General features: G+C 36.0%; 1 protein-coding gene across 3 annotated transcripts in view; it reads right to left on the bottom strand.

The window, feature by feature from the left end:
* Positions 1 to 24611, bottom strand: part of BPI (bactericidal permeability increasing protein) — a 404793-nt gene that overhangs the window by 30513 nt on the left and 349669 nt on the right. For all 3 annotated transcript variants that reach the window (XM_053718972.1, XM_053718811.1, XM_053718892.1), the window contains 4 exons: positions 10952 to 11107; positions 4673 to 4736; positions 4220 to 4283; positions 1889 to 1980 (listed from right to left, as the gene is read on the bottom strand). In XM_053718972.1, coding sequence (XP_053574947.1) covers positions 1889 to 1980; positions 4220 to 4283; positions 4673 to 4736; positions 10952 to 11107 — 376 coding nt within the window. The remainder of the gene's footprint in view (positions 1 to 1888; positions 1981 to 4219; positions 4284 to 4672; positions 4737 to 10951; positions 11108 to 24611) is intronic.

The following is a 24611-nucleotide window of genomic DNA, read 5'->3' as shown; positions in this document are numbered from 1 at the left end:
CATGCGCTATAGAAAGGGTTTCTGAATTTCACAAGTCTAAATAGTTTACCAGTGACGTATGCGGGCAGGTATGTGATGACGCTGGCACGCATGCGCATTAGGGCCAAAAGTGTAAAGCAGCTGATGTAACGTCACAGGAAGTGACATGGTTCGCTCTTTTCAAAAGTTCGGCCTCTTACCAGAACATCACTTAGAGAAAGTATTGGATCTTGTGTCACCAGTTAATTTGTTTTGTGGTCTGGAATAATATGATTTTTTTTTACCCTGCAAATACTTCTACCTGCTTTAAGTTGTGGCAGACTAACCACATACGACAGGAATTTCTATAGAGATACAGAAGATGAAACAGAGAAGCAACAGACCAAATTCTTTTGCCAGAGCAGAACCCTAAGAAGTCCTAAAAAAAAAATATATTTATGGTAATTTTAATGGAGATAATGGGGCATATGTATCAAGCTCCGTATGGAGCTTGATGCCCCGTGTTTCTGGCGAGTCATCACAAAGACTGCTGCTCCATAACCTGTCCGCCTGCTCTGAGCAGGCGGACAGACATCGCAACAATACAACCCGATCAAGTACGATCGGGTTGATTGACACCCCCTGCTGGCAGCATATTGGCCCGCGAGTCTGCAGGGGTCGGCGTTGCACCAGCAGCTCTTGTGAGCTGCTGGTGCAATGATGAATACGTGTTGCTCGCCGTATTCAGCAGCTCTTGTGAGCTGCTGGTGCAATGATGAATACGTGTTGCTCGCCGTATTCAGCAAAGTCTGGCGGACCTGATCCGCACTGGCGGATCAGGTCCGCCAGACTTTCATAACTAGAGGCCTATGTGTGTATAGTGTTATGATTGTGTCTCCAAATTACTTTTGAGAAAATGACAATGAAATTGTTTTACTTATCTGAAACCAATAGAACAATTGATATTCTCTTTGTTGATAACATATTTTTCACATCACCCACGACCTCCCTGGGAGGTCTGGAGACTTGATCCATCAGCATACATCTTAAATCTAATACTCTGTGTCCTAATGCCAAGAAATGTTGAGCTACTGAATCTTCAGCCTGCTGGTAGAATTGTGATTTGCTATCCTTTCTGTGCTCTGTATTACTGACATACAGGTTATGAAGGACATGTTTGATTTACATGTCAGTCATTTTGAGTTCACTGAATATAGTTGTTTTCATCATAATTTTTTTTTTTTTTAAAAAGTAAATAATGAATATTGTTTTCATATCTACAATTAACTTTCCATAGGCAACCATTATTTTTCCTTCTTAGTAACACTTCATAAGAACTGAAAAAAAAGTAAGCATGAATGCAGGTGCATAGCTGAATAAAAATGTGTTTCATTGTGAGTATAGGCAGTAGCTCTATCTAACAGAAAACAATTTTACCCTATTTATAAAAGGGATTTGAACAAAGTATTTTTACAATAAACAAAAGCAAACTCTAAGCAAATCAAGTTCTATGAGCAGTACCACAGATGATGAAATAAACAAACCTCTTTAAAAAGAATAACCTTGCTCATAAAGTCCTTTGGAAGTATCCACTGGCCAAAAAATGATGCTCCCGTGAATTATGACCGTACTGGCTCAGACTAGCTGCAGAAATACACTCAGCCAATATGCAGCAGCTATAATTCACTTGAACACATGTTGCTTTGATATATTTTTATGTTGCACAATACAGTCACATAAATTAATAAATTGTAGTTATGTTTTCCTGATTAGCGATCTATTTCGCCAGTTAAAGGGATATTTACATATGTAGAGTATTTCTAACTTTTGCTGTTTATAATATCACAGTCTCTCCCTGATGGTATTTCTGGTATCAAAGGGTCTGTGTCACCCAGCATAGAGTAAACAGTATATTGTGTAGATCTCGCACCTTAAGTTGTGCATCAAGAACTTCAGCAGTCACAGATGGAGGACCTATAAGTGAGTAATCAATAGCTGCTACATGGTCAATTTTTGCTGTAACTGCAAAACAAAAAAATAAATAAAAATGAACAAAGAGAATGAGAATAAATCATTTGCTGCTTGTGTTTATACTCATTAATATTTTTGTCCTACTAATATGGTTATCATCTAATTCTTCAGTCCCAAAAAATGGTTTTCAGGTGTACAAATTCTTCACAAATTATCTAAATTTACATTCACTTGAACTTTCTAAACTCAAATCCTTTTCTAAATATTTGAATGTAAGGGTAGATTATTTCCAGAAAATACAGTCTACAATGCAGGTAAATATTTCACCACATGATATCAAATGGGGTATTATGGAGGGAAGCCATTTTGTTATAGCTATCACAGCTTTGACTGTAAGATTTGGACTATGTCCTTATCACGTGTATCAAGTAGATAATGGAGTATGGCCATACATTGCTCTAAAGACCTCAGACTGGTTTTCCTTGATAAATAGATGACATTAAGTTTAGACAAACAACACTTTGGCTTTTTGACAAGTCATTTTCATGGTTAAATGCACAGCTAAATCAGTTTGAAGATAATGAATAACCTGTATTTGGAATTGTCTAATTTCCATTACATACATGGATATTTTAAACTTTCTTTAGATCCATGAGCCCTCCTATATTATACTTTTGACAGATTCTAGGGACAGTCTAGTCTGAATTAAACTTTCATGATTCAGATAGGGCATGTAATTTTAAACAACTTTCCAATTTACTTTTAACATCAAATTTGCTTTGTTCTCTTGGTATACTTTGTTGAAAGCTAAACCTAGGTAGGCTCATAAGCTAATTTCTAAGCCCTTGAAGGCCACCTCTTATATGAATGCATTTTGACAATTTTTCACAGCTCAAGGGCGTTAGTTCACGTATGCCATATAGATAACATTGTGCTCACGGTGGAGTTACCTAGGAGTTAGCACTTATTGGCTAAAATGCAAGTCTGTCAAAAGAACTAAAATAAGGGGGCAGTCTGCAGAGGCTTAGATACAAGGTAATAACAGAGGTTAAAAGTATATTAAAATAACAGTATTCGTTATGAAAAACTGTGGAATGGATAATAAAGGGATTAAACAATAAAAATTCTTTAGTAGACTGTCCCTTTAAATTGATAATATGAAAATGATGTATGGAAGGACTATTACTTTAAAACTTTACAAATATATATATATATATATATATATATAGATATAGATATATACACACACACATATCTAGCTATCTATAAATCTAGCTAGCTAGCTATCTGTATATATATATATATATATATATATATATATATATATATATATATATATATATATATATATATATATATATATATATAGGGGAAAACAAGGAAACTCCTCGGCACACCAGGGATACAATAGGTAAAAAGCCAGTCTTTATTCGGTAGATAATAAAAACATAATCCTCATACAGCAACTTGGTAAAAACATATTATATGAACTGGAACAGGGGGAACATCACCTCCTGTGACATCATATATATATATATATAAAACAACATTTTAAATTAGGGGGATGTAAAAGGTGAGTTTAAAATCCTCCACTACGCATAAAATATAGAGAAATATAGAAAGGTTTTCTGTGGGAAAACAAGCCTTCTGGCCTCTTTAGATTTGTTAATGAACTACACAATGAGTTACTTTCTCTATATTTTATGCATAGTGGTGGATTTTAAACTCACATTTTACCTCCCCCTAATTTAAAATGTTGTTGTATTTCTCTCTCCACTCTCTCCACTCTCTCCACTCTCTCCACTCTCTCCACTCTCTTCACTCTCTTCACTCTCTTCACTCTCTCTCTCTTCTCTTTCTCTCTCTCTCTCTCTTGTGCAGCCAAGTAAATGTTGATTCTGATGAAATGTTCATTCTGAATATTTGGGGAAATTCGTTCCCCAAATATTTGTTGGCTGCACTATTTGGTATTTGTTTTGTTTAAAACTCTGAACACTGAATATTAGTTAAACATTTACATTAGTTTTTGTTAAAAAGCACTCTTCTTGCCAGAGCCCTGGCTGTGCTAACAGGAGGCTTAGCATGCTCGGCTCCCAGGAGCTGCGCTAAAAGAGGATCGGGTTAAGGAGCTCTCAAAGCGAGTATTTTTAAAGTTTCTTTAAATTTTTCTGGTGCATTCATTCGGATATTCATTTTGAACGAATGCAGATCCCTAATATACAAATATATATATATATATATAAAACTATACATTATTACAGTGCCTATAAATAAACTGGTTCCCTCTTACCTGGCAGGGTCTGAAGAAGAGGCCCCAGCTTACTGCTAATTGATTGTGAAACTAATGGACAAATCTAAATGAAGAAAAAAAAAAAGAGTATAAAAAGACATTATGCTTCTGTAGCAAAAATAAATCAATTTGCTAAGCAGTTAACTTTTTACCAAAATGGCAAGAAAAAAACATATTATTGCAGTCTTGCTACAGAGATGCTAGTTAGGAAATAGGAACATTCACACTGCGTAGCAGTCAGTATCAGAATGATTAGTAACAGGTCCAAACAGGTCAGAAAGTATTATCTAACAACTGGTATCCACACTCAGCAATGAAAAGAGATGAAGAAAAAAATCACCCATGAGCTAAACAGGAACTATGTAATTATATTCCTATGGTGACAGGATTTCAACTCAATGTAAACCCCTTGATATCTTTGTTATATATAAATAAAAGCATTCACAACCAAACCTGATCTTCTATAGCTTTTCTAAATGCTGAATCAATCTGATGATGAAAGATGTCAACCAGCCAGCTGTAAGAGAACAAAAGGTTATTAAACATTTATTTTTAGTAGTTTTTGATGAATAGAAAATTATTTGATTATGAAAAAATTATAATATAGAACTTTTTTAATACACTGAACATATGTTTTCCCCTTAAAGTGTTTACAATGACTTGTTACAACAGCTGCAGTATATGAAAACTCCTTTAAGCAATACATTTGGTGTATGAAATATCTGCCTCTGGTAATTGAAACCACAACCCAATGAAATGGGCTGAGCTTCCAGGGACAGCAGACTTCATCAGCTTATCTCTATAAATTTACAGGAAATCCTCCTTACCTTATCTCTCTATATACAGTGAGACCAACACTTAAGGGCCGATGATCGCTGGCGAGATTATTTAAGAATGCTCACCAATACTTCTATTTCCCTAAGGGCCGATGATCGCTGGCGAGATTATTTAAGAATGCTCACCAATACTTCTATTTCCCTAAGGGCCGATGATTGCTGGTGAGATTATTTAAGAATGCTCGCCACTACTTCTATTTCCCTAAGGGCTGATGATCGCTGGCGAGATTATTTAAGAATGCTCGCCAGTACTTCAATTTCCCTGGTGGAACGATCTAAAGCCACTTTTTACCCTGAAAACAGGGTGTCTCACTAACGGGCGAATACTGCAATTTTTTTTTCATATGAGAAGGAGATGCATACATTACAAAAGTTCACAACAAAAAACTAATAATTGAACCATTCACTCAAAAATACTCAGGAAGAAATGGTATTGTTAAAATGCATGAAAAATTGTAGCAAAATTATTCACCAAAAATCATATTTTAGCAAAAATTTTAAATTTGTATCTAAATTAGATAAGAATAAATCATATTACATATGCACAGCGTAAATGGTCATTTAAGTACACTGGATGTGCAAAAATTCTTACAAAATACAAAGCATAGATGTTGTTTTATGGTAAAATGAGCTGAACGAAGGTGTTCCATGGGCGTGTATGAAATTGTCTCCCAAATCCAAGTGTAGTTTTCTAAACATTTCCGCTCTTCAGATCTCAGTTTTTTAGGTTTCATATACCTGTAACATTTAGGTATTGCCCTGGATGAATGAACATATTTGTAACCAACCTGCCAAAATGAGGCAAATAAGAACTGCGCAGAAAATTACTAATATTAAAAAAACTGTCTATTTTTCCTGCAGCACAGCCAGCTCACAGTTCTTATTTGTGTACTGGTAGATATATATTCTCTGCGCTGATAAGGTATAAGCTCTTATAACTGATGGAAGCTTCTTCTATGCTTCCTGCAGAGGTATTTGGCGAAAGAGCGCTAGAATAGCTAATACCCAATGGAGATAGAGAAAAAAATTGTCTGTAATGGATATTTTTCTTATTAAAAAGTGATAATTTTTATTAATAGAATTAATTTTTAGTAGTAGTGACGTCTTTGATTAGCAATAATCAAATGGTATCCTAGGTGCAATTTTGTGGGTTTACGGATATCAAATGCACCCTCCAACCAAATGTTATCCATCCAGTAGTTGTATTTAATACCCGTAAACCCACAAAATTACAGCTAGGATACCAGGACGCTCCTCCACTACCACGACATACTGAGGGGGTAATAAGGTCAGACAGGTACACCTTGCTAACTTGTTGCCGTTATTATAGGCTCACAGCAGCCGTATTTTACATAACTAAAGGCACTGCCTTTTCTTCATTTATATTTTTCTCTATTCGTATGAATTTTAATATGAACTTAATTTACTTTCATTTAGGAAAGGATACTCATTTGATTATTGCTAACGATGTGCTGTTCTTGTTTTTAGCTTACATTTGATGTTTAAATTGATTTTAAATTGAAATAGTGTTTGCTTATTGTGTAGGTTTAGCAGCGTAAAAAGGTTGGCCAACCTACTGCTTTTTTATTTTTATTTCTAATTTTCTAATTTACTTTTCATTGTTTACACTACAAACAAGTAGCTACACACTTGTGTAATATCAAATCCTTTTTTACAAACCAAGTGTATACAATTTTTAGTCCGAAAAAAACAGTCAGAAAGACGTCACTACTACTAAAAGTTAATACTATTAATAAAAATTATCACTTTTTAATAAGAAACATATTCATTACAGACAAGTTTTTTCTCTATCTCCATTGGGTATTAGCTATTCTAGCGCTCTTTTTTCTAAAACTCTTTCCCCAAATACCTCTGCAGGAAGCATAGAGGAAGCTTCCATCAGTTAAAAGAGCTTATACCTTATCAGCGCAGAGAATATATTCTACCAGTACACAAATAAGAACTGTGAGCTGGCTGTACTGCAGGAAAAATAGACAGTTTATTTAATATTAGTATTTAATATTAGTAATTTTCTACTAATGTAATCTGTTTCCATTTAGCCCCTTAACGACCAGCGGCGTTCCCTGTATAGCGCTGGACCGGTCTTTAAGCCCTTAAAGGGACAGTATACACTCATTTTCATATAACTGCATGACACTACTATAAAGAATACAATGCATAGATACTGATATAAAAATCCAGTATAAAATTGTTTAAAAACTTACTTAGAAGCTGTCAGTTTAGCTCAGTTGAAAAGGTAGCTGGAAAGCCCACTACAAGTGGGAAATAAGACACTCCCCCCCCCTTCTTTTGCATATGAAAAGACCCTTTACACAAACAGGAGCAAGCTGGAGAAGGTAGCTGACGGTATTCACATAAAACTTTGGGGCTTGGTTAGGAGTCTGAAAATCAGAGCAATGTTATTTAAAAATAAGCAAAACTATACATTTAAAAAAAAAAAAAAAAACTTTATGGGCTATATAAATAGATCATCTACAAAACATTTATGCAAAGAAAAAATGAGTGTATAATGGCCCTTTAAAGATCAGCTGTACAAAGCTGCTGTACTGGGTCTCTTTCTGCTGCGATCTTGCTAACAGTTGCAAGATTACGATTATTTCTGCATGCCCCACTGTGTGGCACTCTGTGTCCCTCTCTGCATCGGGTAGCAGTGGTTCCGATTGTTTTGGTGTTTTAGGGTTAGGAGGGTGGGCGGCCCATCACTGGAGGGGGGAGGGATGGGTGTGGCTGCTACACTGCAGTAAAGAATCAATGCTGAGAGCAGGAGGGAGGGGGAGGGAGGGAGAGGGAGTTCTAGAGTGGAGCAGGGAATAAAGAGTAGGGGAAAAGATCGCTTGGAGGGGGGGGGGGTTGGGGTAAATGAGGGTGCAGCTACACTACAGACAAATTAGTTTTTGGTTTTTTTTTGTAAATAAAGAGATACATTGATAGAAAACTGGGTACTGGGAGACAGCTGCCAGTACTTAAGATGGGTGGAAGGTTAGAGAGCTTCTACACTGTAGAAAATAATAATAATAATACAAATTTTTTTTTTTTTAAATGACCTGATATTTGTTGATTGAAAACACTGCAATCACATAGATTATGCATTAGTTATCAATGTTGAATCAGTTAGCTACCATGTTTTACATTTGCAATGGCCATGTATATTTCACTTTCATGTGAAAATCCACTAAACTCAAAGAATAAGCCCGTGTTGTTCAGTTTTTAATGTGTTTATTGAACAAAAGTGTAAAAAAAAGGCCACCAGTGTTTGGGCATATGTCATTTATATAGCTTGGCTAATTCATTGGCACTATTACAAATAAAGCTGAAAAACAAGAGAATTAAATGTAACATTTAGTTAGTTTTTTATATTTTATTAAATAACAAAAACAAAATATTAATTAATGTTAAAACAAAATTTCTAAAACTATTTTAATTGTTAGTATTTTATGTGAAATATTTATTATTTGAATAGCATGTTAGCTTGACAAGTGAGTATATGGTTTCTCTACATACAAAATAGGACTAATTAAAATATGATAATTTGAGGCAATTATTATTGTATTCTTATAAATCTATTAATATATAACTATGAAATTTAGATTATTTCATTATTTTATTATAATGCTTGACTGAGTTGTGTCTCATGAGTGCAATGGATATTAAAATAATTTATTTTATTCTGAGGTAAAAACAAAGTTTACCTTTTAAGTTTCTTTTGTTTCATCAAGAATTATATTTTAAATTAAGTTTTTTTTTTTTTGTTTTGTTTTTTGTTTCTTTTTAAAATCTAGAATTTCTTATAAAATATACAGTAATTTAAAGCTTCCTAGATGACAAATAATTTTTCAGAGTATATTTAAATGTACAATATTACTATAAATATTTATTATTGCCTTATATTTGATATGCATGATATCAATGATGCAATTAATAATCTATATGTTATGGAATTTGTATTTTTTTTTTGATAATATAGACAATTTCATGATAGATATTATATAATCTATAATTTAATGAGTGATGTCATTAATATTGATTATGTCAGACTATATTGTAACCTTAAAAGGGCATTAAAGGGATATCATACTCATATGCTAAATCACTTGAAAGTGATGCAGCATAACTGTAAAAAGCTGACATGAAAATATCACCTGAACATCTCTATGTAAAAAGGGAAAATATTTTACAATTACACACAATTTCTTCATCTCACAATTGAAAGTACTCTGTGAACAGTTATGCTTGCTGCTATCCAGCTGCAAGTTGAAAAAAATAGGCAATCAGCATCAGCAGTACTGAGGTCATGTTGTGAGATTTTAAAGTAAACTTCCATAAACTGAATAGGAAAATAACATGACTGTGCATGCACATGCCAGATGCACACTCCCTTGTAAGTCCTGGGACTAGCATCCTGGTTGGATGCTTAAAGTCTCTTTACAGGGGTGTGTGAATACTTATGACATTTTAAGGTAAATGCCTTCCTTTTTTACATAGAGATGTTCAGATGATATTTTCTAGTCAGCTTTTTACAGCTATGCTGCATCACTTTCAAGCACTTCAACATTTGGGTATCATGTCCGTTTAAGTACAAAATTGTGCTTGTCCCACACTCCCTATAGATGCCAAAAAACAAATTCTGTAACCTTCCCAGCCTCATGCATACAGAAATACTGATTCCTTCCACCTTCAAATCAAATAGTTTTGATAATTAGCACTATTTTATAAACCTAGATTACAGCTGTTCATTTTTAACCTCTCTAGGAATGTGGGACAAAGCACACTTTTCACACAGCAGCGAATGTCCCTTTAACTCTATAATTACAATATTAGTAATTAGTAGATACAGTTTATGGATCTGAGATGTAGGTTAGTTTTAATTATGTCTGTAAGTTGTGAAAAGATTGTTATCTAGTGACTGATTCATACCCAGACAAGAATATATCATAAAATAACAGAAGTTTGAAACCTTTATAAGAGGAATATTATCCCTTTTATAAAATGCATATTTATATGATTCTAAACTGTTGCCCATCTACACTAGAAGTGGGAAGTAGAACTCATATATTAGAAAAAAAAATTTGCTTATGATATTTAAAAATATAAGACAATCTTTTCAATAAGATATATGGAAATTAAATATGAAGTTTATTAACAGGTGGTATTTTGCACCTAGCAGATTGAAATTGATTCACTTGTGTACAGATGAGAAGCGTTGGAGGGGTTATATTAAAAATGACACATATTGACAAATTTGGTGGACATGCCATTTAACCTCTACCTTTTGGTAATCCATCATAGCAGAAGTTGAGAAAGCAATATCGGCTAAAATACCATTAGACCCTTTAATATTTTTCTTTAATAAATTTCCTAAGATAAAGTGCTAATTACGCTCAAAATTATTGGTAATAATGGTTAATAGTGCAAAACAATTGATTCGAACAAATTGAAAAAAGCCTATAATTGCCTCCATGATAGAATGGAGAGACTTGGTGTCCCTTAACATGCAACTAAAAAAGTTTCACGTCTTAGCCACAAAATTCTTAAACAAATATTACAATATTCGTTTTTATATGGGATGAATATTTGTCACACCAGATTAGACACTTCAAGCATTACATTAAAGGTTCTTGAGAAACTAATTTAGATGTTTTTGGGAAGGATTTATCTCTCTTTACATTTTACAAAGCGGTAATGTTATAATGGTCTCACTTTTCATGTCATATATATTTATCAGAACTTGCATATCATGTAAAATTGACTCTGTGGTCCTTACAAAACTGTTATCTTATTATTATATTTTGGCACTGTTGGTTTTGATTGTATTGTACACAACTTCAAATCAAATATAATAAAATGCAAAAAGAAAAAACAGAAGCATATGAATTACCTGAACTTTCCAGAAATGTGCACATCAACATTTGAGATGTAACTACTGCAGTCAGAGGGACTAATTGTGGGTCTGCCTTGTCCATCGCTTCCCAGCTTCATACCTACAGAAATACTGATTCCTTCCACCTTCAAATCAAAGTGTCCATGGTCTGATCTAAGAACAGGAGACAATTCCTACAATCAGTGAAACTACTGTACAAAATTCCATATATTTGTATGATTGAACATGTAAGCATATGCATAAATAGGCTTTGAAGAATATAAAGGGCCATAATAATTGAAAAAATATTAGCACTTATAATTTTAACACTTGTGAATAGAAAGAAAAGTGCTCAACCAGGAACGAACAGTTGCTCAATAAGCCTCTTTTAGCCCAATTGTACTTTTCACAGAGGAGAAATGTTCTGAAGTATATCAGTCTGATGACGCCTATACAGGGACTGTACAGACCCCAAAATGCCAGAAATCTTTCTCTGAACGAGAAACATGGTAACCCCAGATAAAAATTGTGGCTAAGTAACTTTAACACTAGCGATATCCAAACTCTATGTGTTTAACCCTGCAAAGGGGTTAAATGACAGTTAAAGTACCCTTTGGTAGCCAAAGAACACTGCTGTCTCTAGCAAAAACTACTGGTTACCCAATCAGCAGTGCTAGTCACAAGACCCAGATGTGCAACTAGGGCTGCTGATTGGCTCAGCGGAAGTTTCTGCTCGGGACCAACAGTACTCTACGGATCAAGCCATAACTATTGGCTAGATTATGAGTTTTTCGTTTTGAGCTGTGCGGTGCTAATGAGCAGTTTTGTGTCACCGCTCACTTACATACAGCGCTGGTATTACAGGTTTTTACAAACCCGGCGTTAAAAGGCAAGAAGTGAGCGTTGAGCAAAATTTTGCTCCTTATCGCACTTCAATACCAGCGCTGCTTAAGTCAGCGGTGAGCTGGTCGTACGTGCTCGTGCACGATTTCCCCATAGGAATCAACGGGGAGAGCCGGCTGAGAAAAAGTCTAACACCTGCAAAAAAGCAGCGTAAACCTCAGTAACGCAGCCCCATTGATTCCTATGGGGAAACACATTTTATGTTTACACCTAACACCCTAACATGAACCCTGAGTCTAAACACCCCAAATTTTACACTTATTAACCCCTAATCTGCCACACCCGACATCGCCAACACCTACATTATATTTATTAACCCCTAATCTGCCGCTCCGGACACAGCCGCCACCTACATTATACTTATGAACCCCTAATCTGCTACCCCCAACATCTCTGACACCTACATAATATTTATTAACCCCTAATCTGCCACCCCCAATATCGCTGCAACCTACCTACACTTATTAGCCCCTAATCTGCTGCCTCCAACGTCGCCGCCACTATAATAAACATATTAACCCCTAAACCGCTGCAGTTCCGCCTCGCAAACATTAGTTAAATATTATTAACCCCTAATCTGCCATCCATAACATCGCCGCCACCTACCTACATTTATTAACCCCTAATCTGCCGCCCCCAATGTCGCTGCCACTATACTAAATTTATTAACCCCTAAACCTAAGTCTAACCCTAACACCCCCTAACTTAAATATAATTAAAATAAATCTAACTAAAAATTTCTATAATTAACTAAATTATTCCTATTTAAAACTAAATACTTACCTGTAAAATAAACCCTAAACTAGCTAGAATATAACTAATAGTTGCATTGTAGCTAGCTTAGGGTTTATTTTTATTTTTCAGGCAAGTTTTTATTTATTTTAACTAGGTACAATAGTTACTAAATAGTTATTAACTATTCAATAACTACCTAGCTAAAATAAATACAAATTGACCTGTAAAATAAAACCTAACCTAAGTTACAATAGCACCTAACTCTACACTATAATTAAATAATTTAACTAAATTAAATACAATTATCTAAATTAAATTACTCTAATAGCCCTATCAAAATAAAAAAAGCCCCCTCAAAATAAAAAAAAACCCTAGCCTAAACTAAACTACCAATAGCCCTTAAAAGGGCCTTTTGCGGGGCATTTCCCCAAAGTAATCAGCTCTTTTACCTGTAAAAAAATACAAACAACCCCCCAACAGTAAAACCCACCGCCCACACAACCAACCCCCCAAATAAAACCCTGTCTATAAAAAACTAAGCTCCCCATTGCCCTGAAAAGGGCATTTGGATGAGCATTGCCCTTAAAAGGGCAGTTAGCTCTATTGCAGGCCCAAACCCTAACCTAAAAATAAAACCCACCCAATACACCCTTAAAAAAACCTAACACTTACCCCCCTAAAGATCAACTTACAGTTCTGAAGACTGGAAATCCATCCTCAAGGAAGCGGCAGAAGTATTCATCCAACCGGGCCGAAGTCCTCAACGAAGCCAGGAGAAGTCTTCATCCAAGCCGGGCGAAGTGGTCCTCCAGATGGCAGAAGTCTTCATCCAGACGGCATCTTCTATCTTCATCCATCCGACGCGGAGCGGCTCCATCTTCTAGACATCCGATGCGGAGCATTTTCTTCTTCCGACGACTAAAGATGAATGAGGGTTCCTTTAAGTGACGTCATCCAAGATGGAGTCCCTTAGATTCCAATTGGCTGATAGACTTCTATCAGTCCATCGGAATTAAGGTAGAAAAAATCCTATTGGCTGATGCAATCAGCCAATAGGATTGAGCTTGCATTCTATTGGCTGATTGGAATAGCCAATAGAATGTGAGCTCAATCCTATTGGCTGATAGGATCAGCCAATAGGAGTGAACTTCAATCCTATTGGCTGATTGCATCAGCCAAAAGGATTTTTTCTACCTTAATTCCGATTGGCTGATAGAATTCTATCAGCCAATTGGAATCTAAGGGATGCCATCTTGGATGACGTCACTTAAAGGAACCTTCATTCGTCTTTAGTCGTTGGAAGAATAGGATGCTCCACATCAGATGTCTTGAAGATGGAACCGCTCCGCGTCTGATGAATGAAGATAAAACATGCCGCCTGGATGAAGACTTTTGCCCGTCTGGAGGACCACTTCACCCAGCTCTTGGATGAAGACTTTTCCCGGCTTCGTTGAGGACTTTGGCCCGGTTGGATGAAGACTTCTGCCACTTCCTTAAGGATGGATGTCCGGTCTTCAGAACTGTAAGTCGATCTTCAGAGGGTTAGTATTAGGGTTTTTTAAGGGTGTATTGGGTGGGTTTTATTTTTTAGAGAGCTAACTGCCCTTTTAAGGGCAATGCCCATCCAAATGCCCTTTTCAGGGCAATGCAGAGCTTAGGTTTTTTTTAGATAGTATTTTATTTGGGGGGTTGGTTGTGTGGGTGGTAGGTTTTACTTTTGGGGGGTTGTTTGTATTTTTTTTTTACAGGTAAAAGAGCTAATTACTTTGGGGCAATGCCCCGGAAAGGCACTTTTAAGGGCTATTGGTAGTTTAGTTTAGGCTAGTTTTTATTTTTATTTTGGGGGACTTTTTTATTTTGATAGGGCTATTAGATTAGGTGTAATTAGTTTAAATATCTGTAATTTGTATATTATTTTCTGTAATTTAGTGTTTGTTTTTTTTGTACTTTAGCTTATTTAATTTAATTTAGGTAATTGTATTTAATTTAGTTAATTATAGTGTAGTGTTAGGTGTTATTGTAACTTTAGGTTTTATTTTACAGGTACTTTTGTATTTGTTTTAGCTAGGTAGTTATTAAATAGTTAATAACTATTTATTAACTATTCTACCTAGTTAAAATAAATACAAACTTGCCGGTAAAATAAAAATAAACCCGAAGATAGCTACAATGTTAGTTATATTGTAGCTAGCTTAGGGTTTATTTTATAGGTAAGTATTTAGTTTTAAATAGGAATAATTTAGTTAATTAATTTTATTTAGATTTATTTAAAGTATATTTAAGTTAGGGGGTGTTAGGGTTAGACTTAGGTTTAGGGGTTAATACATTTAGTATAGTGGCGGCGACGTTGGGGGCAGATTAGGGCATAATAAATGTAGGTAGGTGGCGGCAATGCTAGGGACGGCAGATTAGGGACTAATAATATTTAACTAATGTTTGCGAGGTGTGAGTGCGGCGATTTAGGGGTTAATATGTTTATTATAGTGGCGTGACATTGGGGATGGCAGATTAGGGGTTAATAAGTGTAGGTAAATTGAGGCGACATTGGGGGTGGCAGATTAGGGGTTCATAAGTATAATGTAGGTGGCGGCGGTGTCCGGAGCGGCAGATTAGGGGTTAAAAATTTTATTTTAGTATTTGCGATGCGGGAGGGCTTCGGTTTAGGGGTTAACAGGTAGTTTATGGGTGTTAGTGTACTTTTTAGCACTTTAGTTATGAGTTTTATGCTACGGCGTTATACCATAAAACTCATAACTACAGACTTTTAAATGCGTTAGGACTCTTGACAGGGTAGGGTGTACCGCTCACTTTTTGGCCTCCCAGGACAGACTCATAATACCGGCGCTATGGAAGTCCCATAGAAAAAAGACTTTACGAAGTTTACGTAAGTCATTTTGCGGTAAGGCCAAAGAAGTGTGCGGTACACCTATACCTGCAAGACTCGTAATAGCAGCGGGCGTAAAAAAGCAGCGTTAGGACCTCTTAACGCTGCTTTTTTACCTTAACGCACAACTCGTAATCTAGCCGAATGTGTTTAATCCATGTGCAGCGGTTATATATATAGAGTTAGGGTGTCATTAGTGTTAAAATTACATGTTCTAATGAATTAGAGCATGGCATCTTACTTTTCATTATTATCACCCTTTAAATTAGAGCTTAGTGGAAAAAGTTTACAGATTTTTGCTTTCCATAGCATTCTAAAGATTTAGCAGCAATGTTCTAAGCCTGCAGCTGGATGAGTTTCAAACCAATAATTCTTAAAGGGGCAGTAAACCTATAAAAATGATGTTATATAATTCTGCACATAGTGCAGAATTATGTAACATTATCTTGGCACAAACATTATACATTAAAGTATTACAGCCATATTTTATGATAAAGTCTAGTTTTTCAGACCGCCGCCCCTTGCTCTGCTGAGCGGGTCTGTTTTTTTTCTTAAAGGGACAGTATACACTCATTTTCATATAACTGCATGTAATAGACACTACTATAAAAAATAATAAGATGCACAGATACTGATATAAAAATCCAGTATAAAATTGTTTAAAAACTTACTTAGAAGCTCTCAGTTTAGCTCTGTTGAAAAGGTTGTTGGAAAGCCAACTGCAAGTGGGAAATAAGATCCTCCCCCAACTGTGGAGCCGAGCAGTCGCAGGTTTTGTTAGCTCCTGCTCTACTAACCTAGCAAAACATTTCAAATGGCTCTATAAATAACGTTTTAGATAACAACCTGAATATAAATATCTCTGACCATATACTGACGGTCCCTACAACTCATTTCTGCAACATTCGCAGGTACAGAACCTACTCGTGTCACAGTGAACCGGTCAACATGCAGATCATCTTCTACTGTCCCACATTGTTTTGCAAGACAGGATCACTCTACAGACTGCGGTGAACATAACGGTCAAACACCTATTGACCAAGCTTCTGGCAGTGGCACTTTGGGGCAACTTGCAGAGAGGCGCGAATGCCGCCATTGAAGTAGTGATGTCACGAGTATACCGATCCCGCCGAAGGTGAAATCCCAGCTGCCGCTACAACTACCACTGGAACTATTTAGCTTATGACCCACCTGAGCCTAGTTCCTGAATTCCCACTTAATGATTGCTTTTGGAAAGCAGCTCTAACTTTACGACCAGGAGATGGAATCCCTAATCAAGAATACGTTAGCAGTGCTAGAGCTCCGCATGGATACCCATTTCAACATACTTCATCAACTCCTAACGCTGGACACGGAGGACATACCCAACATCTCAGAGGATGACCTCAGTAATCAATCTCTCTTTGCAGCTCACGCACCGGAAGAAGAGGAAGACCCACTGCACTTTCGTCCCTGCACCGTGGCAGCGGATGAGACCCATGGAGGCACGTCTGTACTTTGTGTGTCGTCTGCAGTCCTTCCTAGCTCAGAGAGATCCTCTGACATCGCAGTCGACTCCTCTGACATCGCAGTCGACTCCTTTACTGATTATTCAGCTCCCGCTCCAAAGCGACCGGTCGAGGTGGGTATAGAAGGAGATGGAGATAAGTTTCCAATCAGCTTCGCAAATGACTTGGGGATACGCCAGAGCCACCTATGTAAGTCAAGATCTCCCCTCATAGCCCCTCCACTGCACTCCACACTTTTGGTGGGCACTTGGGAATATCTTTCCTCTCTCAGGACTATCAACCGCAAGCTCACTCAAATAATGCCAGGGAAGGTATCGGTTAGCTTGTCGGTCTCTGTCTTGGACATCTAACCTTAACATGTGGCAATCAGAACTGATCCCATAATACCCGAGGTTATGTCCACTATATGCAGTTTATTGTTGTTCTGATCATTGAGAGCCAGTTTATTTTGTGTTATTTTAAGTATTTAAGGTTGTATTTATTGCCACTACATCCTATGTCTAAGTAGTAGAACTCTCTCAACTACACATCTTATACGTTTGCTGTAATATGGAGCACTGTTTTCTACTCCCTTGTTGTGCCTACTCTTATTGTATTTTAAACTTCGCTACTTACTGTCTATGGTTAATAGGTGGTCTATTGAGAAATATGTGGTCTTGAGCTCATATACCCACTCTATTTACAGATACAATTACTCATTGACTCAAAATCCTTGTTCATATTCAACCTAGTACTATATATTGCTTGGCCTCTTCTTATTTTGATACTAAATCCTATCAACAAATGTACTACACTCTAAAGCCTGTTATGTTATACTTACACATGGTATAAGTTCACAGCTTCATTAAGCCCCAGATGCTAGTATGATAATACATGTTTTCCACAAGCTATACCATTCTGAGAGAACTCACCAATAAGAGATGTAGCAAGATAATATCAGTACCAAGCTTTAATCTTTTCTAATGCCCATTGTAAAATAGCTAGCAAAGTTTTCCACCCTTACCATAAAGCCACACTCCTTAACACAGGTCTTTTATCACTACATGGGTTTCATTAATTCATCTCTTCACTATGGGACTTCTTATACACTCCTACTCCTGGTACCACCTGAGCACATATGTAAGGGACAATAACTGAGATTACTACATACTATCATTATAAATTGCATAATCTGAATGGATGATGGTTCTGTTTGTCCTCTGTATATATATGTATGTGTATGTATGGGTGCATGTATGTGTATATATGTATGTCTATGTATATATATATGTATGTGTATGTATGGGTGCATGTATGTGTATATATGTATGTCTATGTATATATATGTCCATAGCAAATTAAGTATTTAAGAGACCTGTTATTTTACTTCTTGTTAGCTTTTGAGAGAACCCAAGAAAGACCCCTTCTGACTATGGACATGTGGTATTCATGTATTTCATATAAGTTTTCCTCTAATGTACGCGATAACACCATATATCATATTCTCCTTAAGGCACATTATACATTGGCGTTCTTGTTATACTTTTTAGGTGATATATTTTAACATACTTTCTTAATTGACCACTTCTCTGATTATATCTGGAAGCCCATACTGATGTTATGTCTTCTATATTAATGTCACACATTATTCTTATCAGCTTATACTTTAAAATATGAGGCTCTACTTTGCTCACGTTGAGGAACATACTAGCTATGTATAGGGTGTGTACAATCACTTATTTTCTGATAATCCACATAGCGGCATGGTTTTTGGTTCACTTAGCTAGATTTTGCCAAAATCAGATCTGTCCTATTTAAAATAACTAATAAGGTCTTAAACCTTTCAATGTAATGGATGTCTTATAGTGGGCTAACTTACAATAGATCATTATAACCTCTCTTATATGTCTTTCGAAAATATATAGCAGGATTATATAGTTGTTTTTCTCTTATTTTTCTTCCTAGAGGCCTGCTGTCATTTGTCAATAGTTTTCTAAATTCTCTGTTAGATACCCATCTAAGTGGATAGCTTCCCCCCCCCATGCTGTTTAACTTTTAGATACTGGACATTGTATATTCAACATAGCCCGCAGCCTCTAAAGTAGATAAGAGGCCGGAGAATTATTTTGCTGTTTTACCCAGGGGAGCTCCGCCCCTCCCCCTTTTTTCCTTTTTATTTCGAGAGGCTCTGGCCCGCTCAATTTTACCCCCTCCGCCTCACATACTATGGCCCAACACTGGCTAAAACAAATGCTAATTCTCCACTTCCTGATATTATTAGAATTGTTAGAGTACAGATAGTTGATGTGGGGAACATGCGCTACACAATAATATAAACTGAAGTTCCATCTTATTTGCTCCAGACACTTTTATCACAAAATATCTTGGCATATCTGATCCTTTCTCTATATGTTCACCCCACATTATAGATTTCGTTACCCTCATGCAAAAGGTAAAACTTGAGACAACACTATTTTTCATTACTACTTAGATGTTATTTCATGTGACCATGGGAATATTATGTGAAGACGCAATCTTTAGTTGATTTGATCATCTTTATGTGATAACAATGTATATCTTGCCCTGTTGCAATTTTTGTGTTTGGACAAACTTTGTATGTCATTCTTTTTCGCACAACTTCAATAAAAACCGTTTAAAAAAAAAAAAAAGATCCCCTCCCCCTTCTTTTGCATATGCAAAGACCCTTTACACAAACAGGAGCAAGCTGAAGAAGGTAGCTGACGGTATTCTCATAAAACTTTGGGGCTTGGTTAGGAGTTTGAAAATCAGAGCAATGTTATTTAAAAATAAGCAAGACTATACATTTAAAAAAAACAAAAAAACTTTATGGGCTATATAAATAGATCTACAAAACATTTATGCAAAGAAAAAATTAGTGTATAATGTCCCTTTAAGCTCATCTGGGCAGCTGTCTACTCACAGCTGGCCCGATCACGCCTTTAAACTCAATGTAGCTCGCTCCCGCTTCCAGACCAGAGCGGGAGCAAGCTACTTTGAGTTTAAAGGTGAGATTGGGCCGGCTGTGAGTAGACATCGCCCCAGATGTGCTTAAGAAAATAAAAAAAACACTGCTAAGCAGAGCAAGGAGCGGCGGTCTGAAAAACTAGACTTTATCATAAAATATGGCTGTAATACTTTAATGTATAATGTTTGCGCTAAGATAATGTTATATAATTCTGCACGATGTGCAGAATTATATAACATTATTTTTTAGGTTTACTGCCCCTTTAATAGGCAGAAAGAGAAGTGAGCTTAAATTGATTTATTTTTGTTAATCTTCAAATCAAGATAAATTGATCCAACATCTTTGTCTTTTTGGTATGTTTTCTACACTGTAGTATTACAAGTTGAAAGTAAATGCATTCACTCAAGCGCAATTAAATTTAACGCGCATTGGATTAGTGAAAGTTCAGATCTCTGATTAATGTTTATGCTTGAATAAAAAGTTGCACTAAACACATAAAAAATACATTAAAAAGTACAGTTACACTCATAATAAAACAATCAAATAAAAATCATTTAAAAATAAAATTGCAATAAAAAGGGCTCAAAAATATGAGGTCTCAGGTGTAAGGAAAAAAAAACATGCAAAGGCCTTTAACATAGAGATACATACATATACATGTCTAAATATGTATATATTTGTATACATGTTTACATGTGTGTACATATTTATTTATGTATTTATATTTGTATATATATATTTACTGACATATATACACTTATGAACAAATAAATACATATCTACACAGATATAGACATACTTACTTTATTTATAAGTGCATTGGAGCCCTTAGCAGTCAAGTAGCTGAAAACATGAAAAATCATATTTAAATGTTTAACTGTGTATGTTGTACTGTAAATATTTCACATTCCAATGTTCTTCACATAGGGGAATATGTTCTAAGTATTTTTAAATACATATTATCATATCGGTTATTTGTAGAGCGTCAACAGATTCTGCAGAGCTATAAACATAGGCAGTATACAAGGTCTTAGGACATACTTGAAAACGAGAGAAATCTCAATATATGTAAAATATTATATAAATAATAATAATAAATAAATAAGATAACATTTATAGTGATCAAATGGGTAGAGGGTCCTGCCGAGAGTTGCACTGTTGTAGTCAGCTCTTATGAAGGTGAGCTGCAAAAGGCTGGGCTCTTAGGCTTACATGCTAAGGGGGTTCATGGCATATAGCAATGGAGGAGAGGAACTGGTACTAGGTAGGTTGTAAGCATCCCTAAACAGTAGAGTCTTAAGGGAGCACTTGAAGCTTTCAAAACTAGGGGAAAGGTCTTGTGGAGCGAGGCAGAGAGTTTCACAAGATGGAAGCCAGTCTGGAGAAGTCCTGTAAATGGAAGTGTGATGAGGTAACAATAGAGGAGGAGAGTAGGAGGTCGTGAGCAGAGCGAAGGGGACAGGAGAGAGAGTATCTGGAGACAAGGTCTGAGATATAGGGGGGAGCAGTGCAGTTGAGGGCTTTGTATGTCAGAGTCAGACTTTTGTGTTTAATCCTGGAGGCAAGAGGAAGGCAGTGAAGGGATTGGTAGAGAGGTGCAGCAGATGAATAGCGATGGGTAAGGAGGGCTTGATTCTCTAAAACTCCACCATACCCAACAAATTCACATTTGGGTGATAAAATTGACAAACATAGATAACATTAGCTCCACTGTAATATTCACACAATTCAAACACTAAGGTGTTAACATTTAATGCTACTTATAATCATTTGTACCAAGGGTATAATTTTTAATACCTATACTCAGGAGACTGTAGACAAGGGCAAGCGTTAGTCACTGCCTTTGATAACCAACTTTAGCCTTTTGTAATTTTATCCAACAGTAGCAAACTTTGATTGTAGCAATTTTTGGGAGTTACTATAACCATGTTTATTAAATCAGTACTGCAGCAATCTATGCTGGTTATTTTGTATAATACAATAAGCTACAAAATAGTACTCCCCCGCAATAATTAACTGTTAATATACTCGAATTTACATTAGAAGCTATAATTGTGGGAGTATATTTTATACTCTATCCTTAGCTAAAATTCACTACGATACTAGAGTATCCAATGTGCATATATAATTAGATTACCATATGCTAGCACAATCTGGCCAATTTGGCACCTATCTAATTTCTGGTGTGCAGACCAATATAAGTTCTTTATTCTGGCACAATTATTCTATTTAGTTCGATAGTACTCATAGATACCTCATATTTTCTTTGTGATATTTAGAGCCACTGACTAAAGACGTGGTGATTACTTCAGGTGTGGGACCTTATACCTTATAGACTACGTGACCCCTCTATAACCTGGGTGTAACTTATATTATTTTTATCATTACTTCAGTCATTTAGACAAGTATCCAGCAATAGACACATGAGCCTGTGACAAGAAACACAGGACTATAATTATTGCCCTGTATACACAGAGCGTGAGATTATAAATAATTTAGATCTATCTATATTATTGATAAATAGACTTTGTCTCTACCTCATACAGTATTACTAACCAATACTATATACTTCCTCTGTGATATTTAGAGCCACTGATCAAGACGTGGTGGTCAATTTAGGTGTGGGACCTTATACCTTATAGATCACATTACTCCTCCATAACCTGTGTATAACCTAAATTATATCCATTATCACTCTAAGTGTTTAAATAGGTATCCAGCAATAAACTTTATGAGCCTATGACAAGAAACACAGAACTATAATTGTTGCCCTGTAAACTCAAAGGGTGAGACCACAAATATCTCAGATCTATCTACAGTAATGATAAATAGAATTTGTCTCTACCTCTCATAAGTACACACTTACATCAATAGATACATGAGCCTGTGACAAGAAACACAGGACTATAATTATTGCCCTGTATATACAGAGCGTGAGACAACAAATATTTCAGATCTATCTATACTGTTGATAAACAGACTCTGTCTCTACCACAAACTGTGTCACAAACAGATATTATATACTTTCTCTGTGATATCTAGAGCCACTGATTCAAACGTGGTGGTCAATCTAGGTGTGGGTCCGTATACCTTATAGATCATATTACTCTTTCATAACCTGTGTGCAACCTATATTATATTTATCATCACTCTAGGTGCCAAGATAATAAACTATATATAGATCCAGTAATAAACTATATGAGCCTGTGACTAGAAACACAGGACTATAATTGTTGTCCTGTAAACCCATAGTGTGAGACAAACATCTTTGATCCTTCTACAGTAATGATAACTGATTGTGTCTCTACCTCTCACAAGTAAATAATTACATCACAGACGGGTAATTTAGTATCCTACAAGAGGAGCTGACATAGTTATATCACTTGCACTATTCCCTGATATATCTCGCCCGGCCAGACCTCACCAGAATTATATGGATGGCTCATTATACCTATGATATATAATCGTGGAATTAGCACTATATCTTATGGTAATTATATTTCAATCTATCTCAGGACGAGTTTATCTCCACTCATTATCCCTAGTGGGTAGCGAAGTAAATTGTCTACTGGTCTAAATTTTATTGTATTTTTAAATGTTTTGTTGTGTTTGTTTTGTATTTTAATAAAACCAATAAAGGTTAAATTTTAAACACATCACATCACTTTATCCACCGATTTTGATGTTTCTCCAATTAATTATGGGAGAGTGAAGTGCTATATAGATGCATACTTTTGCCCAACTCCTATGTTGACAATTTTTCATAGATACAAAATAGTTTTGTTCAGTGTTTATGCTATTGAAATCTACCAGTCTACAACACAAAGGTTACAGGTAACGTGCTAACTACTAGCCAAAAGGAGGAAGACCTGATGCGTATGATCCAAAAGAAAAGAATGGAGGTGTTGTGTGGTCTCACATCACTTGAAGGGTCATGAAACCCAGAATGTGTCTTTAATGATTCAGACAGAGCATGCACTTTTAAACTTCTTTTCAATTTACTTCTATTATCTAATTTGCTTTGTTTTCTAGGTATCTTTGTTGAGGTAGGTTCAGGAGCAGCAATGCACTACTCGGAGCTAGCTGGTGACTGGTGGCTGCACATATGCCTCTTGTTATTGGCTCAGCTGGTGTGTTCAGCTAGCTCCCAGTAGTGCATTGCTGCTTCTTTAACAAATGATACTAAGAGAATGAAGCACATTTCAAATTATAAGTTAATTGGAAAGATGTTTAAAATGGTATGCTCTATCTGCACCATGATCGAAAACATGTGGGTGTCATGTCCCTTTAAGCTCCTTGCTATCCCTCTCTAGTTTCTGGCTATGTCCACCTGTACCAGGGTTTTCCCAGTATTTGTTCATGGATAGCAAATTACATTAAAGGGACAGTAAACACCAAAAATGTTATTGTTTAAAAAGATAGATAATCCCTTTATTTACCATTCCCCAGTTTTGCATAACCAACACAATTATAATAATACATGTTTTACCTCTGTAGTTACCTTGTATCTAAGACTCTGCACACTGCCTCCTTATCTCAGATCTTTTGACAGACTTGCATTTCAGGCAATTAGTGCTGACTCTTAAATAACTTCAAGTGCATGAGTACACTGTTATCTATATTAAACACATAAACTAACGCCCACTAGCTGTGAAAAACTGTCAAATGCAGAGGCGGCCTTCA

This window comes from Bombina bombina, chromosome 1 (assembly GCF_027579735.1).
Source record: "Bombina bombina isolate aBomBom1 chromosome 1, aBomBom1.pri, whole genome shotgun sequence".
NCBI lineage: Eukaryota > Metazoa > Chordata > Amphibia > Anura > Bombinatoridae > Bombina > Bombina bombina.
The sequence above is the reverse complement of the archived record's forward strand: the minus strand, read 5'-3'. Positions and strand labels throughout refer to the sequence as shown.